The 9,575-nt window shown below is 50.3% G+C and overlaps 1 protein-coding gene across 1 annotated transcript; it reads left to right on the forward strand.

Annotated features, from left to right (window-relative positions):
• The first annotated feature begins 1,352 nt into the window (after positions 1-1,352).
• Positions 1,353-3,645, forward strand: gjd2b (gap junction protein delta 2b). The gene is made up of 2 exons (XM_039741991.1): positions 1,353-1,936; positions 2,445-3,645. Exons 1-2 carry the CDS (start codon positions 1,866-1,868, stop codon positions 3,286-3,288), a joined length of 915 nt encoding a protein of 304 aa, XP_039597925.1. The 5' UTR covers positions 1,353-1,865; the 3' UTR covers positions 3,289-3,645.
• Positions 3,646-9,575: the final 5,930 nt, after the last annotated feature.

Here is a 9,575-nt window from a genome sequence, read left to right on the forward strand (position 1 = left end):
CAGAGCAGGGCAGTCCTCGCATTAGCATTTGAAAGAAGCCAGCGGAGTAATGCAGCGTTTTAAAGAATCCCGGGCACGGGTGGACACTTTAGATGGCCTTCAGTGTCGTGCAGGTGACATTGGCCAGCAGTCCCGGTAGTCGGGTGGCGCAGCGCTCGGCGATCAGGAGGCTTCGCTCGCTTCCCGGCTTGACCGCCTGAGTTTCCTCTGCTGATGTCTGCCCTCCTCTTGATGGAGCTCGGAATTGACGCTGAACTGCAGGATAAAAGCGAGTGTGTGTGCAATCAACGGGACGTGTGTGTGTGCGACACCCAGTGAATTAAATGACAACCAGATATTCGTAAAGGGGAGCTGTGGGCCAGGCTGATGGCTCCAGAAGGTCTAGATTCTTCACGGCCAGCACAAATTCTGGGTTTCTCTCACCTCATGAAAACGCCCCCGTTATTTGCTGTGGTTATTGCAGCGAGTTTAACATTTCAAACATGAAAATTACAAAGAATCGAGGCACTTCAAGGCTAAAGGGTGTCACAATAATGCCACACTTCTATTCACAATAAAAGTCACGAATCAATTTGAAGCTGCATTGACATTCAAACTGGATTACAAATCACAAATTCCAGTTATACTGGTGCAGGAGCGATTCCGAGTCATAGTCATTCATATGTGGAAAATGGACGGGGTGGATAAAAGCTGTCGTCTTATTTAGCACTGCAGGACAGCCATTGTGAGGTCACCGTAAGGTCTCAGCCTCGCTCACAGCCCTTTTCAGGACAGTCGGCGTCCCGTTAAAGTCGCAGAATGGATGGCGTTTTACGGCGCACACGAAGCGAGGTGCCTTTCTCTATAAGCGCGCAGCTTGGCCGCAAAGACAGCAGAAGACAACGTCGCCTTTCGCGCTGCATGTCCTCGTTTTCACCTCATCCACCGATGGCGGATACCAAGTCCATGTCAACCAAGTTTTCGTATCCCTCAATTATCGTTATTACTAAGTATCGGCAGCACTACAGTCAGAATTGTTATTATTAGCACCATTGATTGTGCAAATGGAGCAGACGTCGAATTTGCATTTTAAATGCCACACTTCCTTCTCCCACTGCTGGCCAAATAAGTGCCCACTGTGCTGAAGAAGACTACACAGGAGGCGAATGACAACGCCGGCGGGCAACCAAAGACATCTGCGTGTTTTGTTGAACAAATGAGCACATTTACAAGTCAGTGGAGCGAACGGCTGTGGCTAGCGAAGCTCAAAGGGCTCCAAAGAAGCAGAAGCCAAAGCGCTGACCGGCCAGCGAGGCGGGGACGCCGTCCGTCCGGTCTCGTAGGACGCACCGCGCACGGGCCATCAACCGCCCCCGCCCCTTCTAATCCCCCTTTGGAGAGCCGCTCGGACTTGACTCTGCCTGCCACCGTTAAAAACTCCACAAATAAAACCAAAACCCCAGAGCTACTGCGAGGGAGACCCCCCGCCCCGTGCGCGGGGATTATCGCCAATCATTTTATTACAGATTAATCTGGTACCAGTGTCCAGAGAGTTTAATGAAAATGAGGAATGCTGGTGTTTTGGCAGCCCTCCACCAACCTGTCTGTCTGTGACGCAGGATGAGACTACTTAAAGGCACGCAGATTAGAGCTGGCAAGACATTAAATCCAGCCTCCCTCCCTCCATTCAGACGCTGCGCGGCTCAGCGTGCTGATCTGAAGATCGAAAATAGGAGGGCTTACAGTAATCGGCACTCGAGAGGCGAACACCGGAGAAGGCGCTCCAGCCGCAGACACCCATGGGGGCCGCCAGCTGAGACCTCGGCGCTGTCCGAAAGAGACTTTCCCAAGCCGGGTTAGGGATTCGCATCTCCGGATGAACAGACATGGGGGAATGGACCATCCTGGAGCGACTCTTGGAGGCTGCGGTCCAGCAGCACTCTACGATGATAGGAAGGTAAGGCGGCGGCCGGTAAGCTCTCGCCTTTCTCTCGGCGAAAGTGCACTTCAGATCGGCTCACCTCTTGGGATGCTCGGGAAATGAAACACCGGGCCGCTGGCTGATCGCACCTTCGCCGACGGGACTCTTCGGGACATTAAAAAAAAAAAAGACACGTGCCATTTGTAGAACAAGAAAAGCAGTGAAAGGGTGCCGGGGCACGAGAGAGTCATGGGGCACACGGTGGGCATTGGAGAACGGCGCCGTCCGCTCAGATGGCACGCGGCGGGCTCGCCTGCTCTCGCGGGCACCTCTAAGCGCGCTGCAATTCAGCACCGGACAGCTCCGGAGATCAGCTGGGCGCTCCACTTGGCAGGCAAATGTTACATAAATGGCAGGAGATTTAGTGCCAGCGGGAGACGATTGGTTGACGGGATGAAAGCAAATACACGAGCAAACAAAGTCGGGCTTCTGATGTTCCATACAGTCTGTACCCACGTGCCTTCTTCTGTCTGTTTGTTTTCAGGATCCTGCTAACGGTGGTGGTGATCTTCCGGATCCTAATCGTGGCAATAGTTGGAGAGACGGTCTACGACGACGAGCAGACCATGTTCGTGTGCAACACCCTCCAGCCGGGCTGTAACCAGGCGTGCTACGACAAGGCTTTCCCCATCTCCCACATGAGGTACTGGGTCTTCCAGATCATCATGGTGTGCACCCCGAGCCTTTGCTTCATCACCTACTCGGTGCACCAGTCCGCCAAGCAGAAGGAGCGGAGGTACTCCACCGTGTTCCTCACTCTGGACAAGGAGCAGGACTCGATGAAGCGCGAAGACAGCAAGAAGATCAAGAACACCATCGTCAACGGCGTGCTGCAGAACACCGAAAACCTAACCAAAGAAACGGAGCCCGACTGCCTGGAGGTCAAGGAGATCCCCAACTCAGCCATCCGAACGACCAAATCCAAGATGCGGCGGCAGGAGGGCATCTCCCGCTTCTACATCATCCAGGTGGTGTTCCGAAACGCCCTGGAGATCGGCTTTTTGGTCGGCCAGTACTTCCTCTATGGATTTAACGTGCCCTCGGTGTACGAGTGTGTCCGGTACCCTTGCATAAAAGACGTCGAGTGCTACGTCTCCAGGCCCACGGAGAAGACGGTCTTTCTGGTGTTCATGTTCGCCGTCAGCGGGCTCTGCGTGGTCCTTAATTTGGCAGAGCTGAATCATTTGGGGTGGAGAAAGATCAAAATGGCAGTCAGGGGGGTGCAGGCCAGAAGGAAATCCATTTACGAAATTCGAAACAAGGACCTCCCGAGAATGAGCGTGCCTAATTTTGGTCGAACTCAGTCCAGCGATTCTGCCTACGTCTGACCCCCCCCCCCCCCATCCCACCGCCATAACAGCCCACGGGCGCCGGACAGGCAGTTCGGGGAAAGGAAAGGACCGCCGCCAGCTGCAGTGTCGTCTTTACCCTTCGTTTGGAGTCGTACAGAAACTTTTGGGGACTCGGCACCGCCACGGCGTACTGCGCTCCTCGCACTCCCGAGTTCTGTACTTTGCACTACGTAGTGACACCTGGAGCCGCACCTGAGGGGCGTCCACTCGCCAGGCCTCCTCCGAATGGCCGCGGTCGCGCTTGTCTGCAGGGGACTTTGCTTTTCTTTACTCTCTGTTTGTATTGTTCATTGTAACAAAGCTCGGCTTCACTTTTATACGGATATGATTTTTTGTTGTTGTCGTTGCCTCTTTTCACACCACCGACCTTAACGTTCTGTAGTTGTTCTCCCATCGCAAGGCACAGCGCACGGCGGAGGAAGCGGACGGTCGGTCGGTCGGACGGACAGGCGGGGGTGCAGCCGGCATTTCCTTAACGAGTTACACACCAAAGCGGCCAGCGACCGACTGACTGACTGACCGACCGACCGACCGACCGACCGGGCAGTGGGGGGCTTTCGTGTATTCAAGTGCCATACTTGTACATTCACACCTAACGGGGACGCCGAGGTGGAAGAGCCCGAGCTGTGCGGACAGCGCTGCGTCCTCTCTTTCTTGCTTTAATTCGATTTATTATTACCGTTTCAAGGTGACATTTTGAAAGTGCGAGTTTTCTTTTTGCATTATTTGAAAATAAAGCTGCAATTTTTTAGATTTTCTTTTACATGCTTCTTATTATGCCAAGTGGAAAACACCATTGAGCTTGTAAGGGGGCGGGCTAGGGTGGAATAATAATAATATGAATAATAATATGAATAATAATAGTAATAACATGTAGAAATGTGTACGCCATGTAAAACAACACCATTACTATGACGATGATGATGATGATGATGTGATTAGACCCATCATGACTGGTATTGTCTTCATCCGTCTATCTCAGTGTAGAGCGCCTTTCCTTTCTTGGAGTGAAGCAAAGCGCATGGTGACTTGTAAGGCGCCACTTTGTGGGCATCTGCACTCATAAAGACAAAGTTGCCAAAGCGGGTCTTCACACTGATGCCACACGGGCACCATTTTTGGTTTCTCCATCTACACAAAGGTTCCAGAATGACCCTTCACTTATTTGGACCCGTAGCACGTTTATGAAATCCCACCAGGTTCCTGATTTAAAAAGGACCCTCGCTGCAGTCTGTCTGTCTGTCTGTCTGTCTGTCCATTAACAGCAGTCCTTAGTTTCTTACATTTTGAAATGTGTCGTCCTTAATGATGTGCCAGTCAAATCTGTGCCACTTCAGGGGAGTGGATTTTTACGAATGGCAGTCACATGTTTGCAATGCCCACCTTGCGCTAATGTTGTTCTCAATATGACACACAGAAGAGTGGCCACTGGACAAACTAAACTGCAAGACGTGTTAAGTCAAAAGCAGCAGCCGTGCCCTAAGTGGGTCTCTTGATTATATTCTCTAAATTAATATCACGAATCAGAAACACACAGCTGATGATGACCCCCAACTGCCCCGATCACCAACACTGCCCTCTGCTGTCATTGAATGGGATGGGCAAGCTTGCTGGGCTGAATCGTCACAGCTCTTCTACTGTATGGCAATGCCACATCTGCTGGCAGTGCCACAACTAAGAGACCCCCCACACCTGCACTTCATTTGTCACATTAATTCTGACCTTTGGGCAAACGTCACATCTGCTCCTCACCTGGCATTCTAAGCAGCCCGTCCTCGGGTAGCAGGTGACATTTATGAGCTTCTCTCGGCCACCTTCATGCAAAGGTGTTTTTGAGCGGCTCCACCCCCCCTCCATCCCCACCAATCAGATGTCCAGGTCTTGTTAAAGACGCGGACCCCCATGAGCTGCTCCTGTCCCCACACAGGTCAGGTGTTTCTGTTTGTCTTCCTCACGAGATCATCACATAAGCCGGCGTGCCAGCCCGGTCCTTTGTCATGCCAGACACATTTCTTCATTTATAAAATCGCTTTTTCATAAATAAGCAGGAGTTGTTTTTGGAGTCGGAATTCCTCGATTAAAAAGAAAACGTTGAAGACTTTGAGCAGTCTGGGTGGGATTCTGTTTTTGCTTTTTGGTGACAATTTCAATGTGCCCTGTGATAGACTGGCACCCTGCCCAGGGTTTGTTCCTGCCTTGCAGCTGGTGCCAACTGGGATTGGCTCCAGTCCATGTGACCCTGGTCTGAACTGAGTGGCTTAGACAATGACATGCAGTGACAATTTCGGTCCTTCAAACTCCAAAGGTGTCCATGTGTGCTCGGCTTTCCAGAGTCTCATGACAGCGAGACGATGTGTCGAGGGGACTACAAAGGAGCAGAGCTCAGTGAACACGAGTGGGGTGGGCACTGAGCGACCAGTCCGTCCAAAGCGGGCATTCAGTGTGGAAATAACGCAGAGCAGCGTGTCGACTGTCACATCAAAGGGTCCACTTCCTTCTTGGTGGCACTACTGAAATCCAGGCCAGTAATGCTATGGCATGAGTCTCAAAACCAGTCCCAGAGACCCCCTGTCACATGTCCTCTCTGTGTTCACTTTCATCAGGTACCGCTGTGTGACCCGACAAGGATGGGTGGCACAGCTGAGGTCACCTGCTGCCTCGTGTCCAATGCAAGATGGTCAGCCCAGGCCGGATTCTTATTCTCATTCTTACCCATCCATCCATCCATCTATCCCTCCATTATCCAACCCGCTAAATCCTGACTACAGGGTCACGGGGGTCTGCTGGAGCCAATCCCAGCCAACACAGGGTGCCAGCCCACCGCAGGGCACACACCAGGGACAATGTAGGCTCGCCAATGCACCAAACCTGCTTGTCTTCGGACTGAACATGCAGACTCCATGCAGGGAGGACCCGGGAAGCGAACCCAGACAGGTCTCCTTACTCGAGGCAGCAGCGCTACCCACTGTGCCACCATGCTGCCCTTATTCTTCTTATTCATTTCCTGAGCCCAGGTCCTCCCCAGCAGTTCATTTTCATTTCATCTTTTCTTGTTGGTAGTTTTGATTTACAATGGCAGGTGCCACGCAAACCATTCAAATATTGGCTGTAAGTGACACTCACAGAGTGTCCAAGGTGACTTTACATGTCCTGCTTGGCCCCTGGTCTTGTCCAGGTTTGACTTTTACGTGACAGCTCAGTAAACTGGCATTGTGTCCGCAGCTGCACATCGAGCTCGGGGGGCATCGGGAAAGGCTGGGCGAGCTGGCAAGTGAATCGTGAGGTGGTCACTCAGTCCACGTGCCACTCAGCTGATGGCTCCACTGACCCAATGCCTCGGCCTTTTTCCAGCCTTGTTTTGTCACTTGTGTCACTTGTGTCACTTTTGTCGCGTAGTGCCTTCCCTCTCTCTCTGTGTCTGCCTTTCTTACTCGTATTTATGTGTCACTGTCACGTCACCTCTTAGCCTTGCTGTCCCGTCTCTCCATCTGATGTGGTGTTGCTCCTATCGACTCTCAATATAGTGCCTTTTCCCAGCCCAGCCCTGGAGCCTCTTGTGACTCGCTGAGGGTTTCGTCCCCCAGTTTACCAGTCAGCCGTATTTTGCCCTCTCGTTGGTTTCATTTTGTTAACTGCTTTTTATTTTCTTTCTTTTATTCTTCATTCGGAAAAGCACAACAGTTGGATTTTCACATTTATTCGACATTTTTCTGCGCCTTTAAATGTTTTTTGTCCTTTGCTTATTAACCTGCTCTTTTTTTGGCCTACTTCGTTCCCTTAATTGTGTCCTAATAATGACAAACAGCAAGGAGCGGAGCAGACACGAGTGCCAATGACGCGGAATGGTGAAAGGCTGGTCTATCATATAGCGCCTTTCCTTTCTATCTCTGTTCACTTCTCCACCAGTTCAGTCTCACCCACCGCAGCCCCCTTCTTGCCCCTCGGCTGTTTGTCTGATTGGATCCTTTTGCGCTGCGGTGGTCTTTTTCTCCCACCCCATGCCCTGTACCCCTCATTTCCATATATTAGTGCCTTTTCAGCACTTCTTCAGTGCCCGCTTGTTCTTGCCCTGCCCTGGTTACCTTCATTCTCTTCTCCATGTTTCCTGATCTTCTTGTTGCCAGCCTGGCTCTGCAATCTCTGGTGTGCCCTGCCTGTCACTATCAGGTCACATGACAGGAGACTTATTTCAGTGACATTTGCCTGGAGATCCTGGGGGCTCATGCCATCCAAGTGTGCCATGCAGATTGGACCAATGGTGGCTGGAGGACTGGGCACGGCTGAGCCCGAGTGCCTGGAGCTCGGAGGCACAACTCATCTTATTGTGCTAAGGTTTGTGCCCATAGAATATTAACGGGGTGTAAAATACAGGAGACCACCTAATCGACCCTTTGATGCCTGAAAGCCTGAAAATCAAAATTCTGGGAGGCCTTCACTAAAAGTAATTAAAAAAAAACATATTAGGGTGTTGTAAATGACTCAGGGGTCAGTGAGTGGGCGCAAGATGGGAAGTGGCAGCAGGGAAGGAAATGGGGAGAATATGAGAAAGAAGGCAGAGGCACATTGATAGGAAATGAATACATCAGAGTGAGGGATGTAAAAGAGTGGCAGTGCCCGCAGTGCTCAAGGTGTGGACAGTGTGATGCCAAGGCAAGCCGCCATGTCTTGTTCCCTGTTCGTGTTTCACGTTTTGTTGTTTCCTGAAGCGCAACGTCCCACTGGGCCAGAGTAAGATTTCAGTGTTCAGCCAACACAGGGGCACTAATGTGGACCACCAGTTACCACTGCAAAGGCCACTGGGACTGCTGTGACAACAGTGAAGGTTAAGGATCACCAAATGAACACTGAGTGTCAAGCAGGTAGCCATTTCACTGTTTAATGTAACACAAGCTCCTCCAACTGGTTTAGTCATTAGAACGTTAGAACACTCTGGACGAGATCAGGCCATTCAGCCCATCAACGCTCGCCAGTCCTCTCCACTTGTTTCTTACAAGAAAACATCAAGTCGAGTTTTGAAAGTCCCTAACGTCTTACTGTCCACCACACTGCTTGGTCGCTTATTCCAAGTGTCTATCGTTCTTTGTGTAAAGAAAATCTTCCTAATGTTTGTGTGAAATTTACTCTTCACAAGTTTCCAAATGTGTCCCCGTGTTCTTGATGAACTCATTTTAAAGTCACCTTCTCGACCCACTGGACTAATTCACTTCATAATTTTGAACACTTCAGTCAGGTCACCTCTTGATCTTCTTTTGTTTAAACTGTAAAGGCTCAGCTCTTTTAATCTTCCCTCCTAACTCATCCCCTGTAGCCCTGAATCAGCCTCGTCGCTCTTCTCTGGACCTTCTCTTGTGCTGCTCTGTCTTTATGGAGACCCAAACTTCACTCAGGACTCCAGATGAGGCCTCACAAGTGAGTTATAAAGCCTGAGCGTCACCTCCTGTGACTTGTACTCCACACATCAAGGCGCTATATAACATGACAGTCTGTTAGCCTTCTTAATGGCTTCTCAACACTGTTGGGAAGTTGATAGCTTAGAGTCCACTGTGACTCCTTAATCCTTCTCATAAGGTGGACTCTCGATTTTCAGACCTCCATTGTGTATTCAAACCTCACATTTTTACTTCCTATATGTAATTCTTTACATTTACTGACATTAAACTTCATCTGCCACCAATCTGCCCAAGCCTGTCTGCTGACCAAGTCCTTCTGTGATGATATAACGGATTCCAAATTATCTGCTAATCCACCTATCTTGGTATCATCTGCAAACTTCACCAGCTTGTTCCTTATATTCCTATCTAAATCATTTATAGATATTAAAAGTAACAGCAGCCCCAGCACTGACCCCTGCTGGTCACCACTCTTAATATCGGCCAGTTCTCATGAGGTTCCTCACACCATCATCACCCTCTGCTTCCTGTGTCTGAGCCAATTCTGCACCCATCTACACACATCACCCTGAACTGCCACTTCTTTTAGTTTGATGCCCACCCTCTCATGTGGCACCTCATCAAATACTTTCTGAAAGTCCACATCAATAATCTCATCTGCTCCACTCTGGTCATCTCCTTTGTTTCCTCCTCACAGAATTCCAGCCTGTTAGTAAAACACGACCTCCCTCTTCTGACGCCACGCTGACTGTTCCTAATAACTCCTGTCCTTGCCATGTGTTGCTCAATCTTCTCCTTAATAATTCCTTCCATTAATTTTCCTGTGATGCTTGTTAAGCTTACTGTCCTATAGTTGCTTGGATCTGCCCTGTC

The sequence above is a fragment of the Polypterus senegalus genome, chromosome 18, assembly GCF_016835505.1.
Source record: "Polypterus senegalus isolate Bchr_013 chromosome 18, ASM1683550v1, whole genome shotgun sequence".
NCBI lineage: Eukaryota > Metazoa > Chordata > Cladistia > Polypteriformes > Polypteridae > Polypterus > Polypterus senegalus.

Excerpts from the sequence above, each read along its gene's own strand:
- gjd2b (XM_039741991.1), top strand. The coding sequence starts at position 1,866 with ATGGGGGAATGGACCATCCTGGAGCGACTCTTGGAGGCTGCGGTCCAG. Across the intron at positions 1,937-2,444 it reads CACTCTACGATGATAGGAAG|GATCCTGCTAACGGTGGTGG; the intron begins GTAAGGCGGCGG and ends GTTTGTTTTCAG.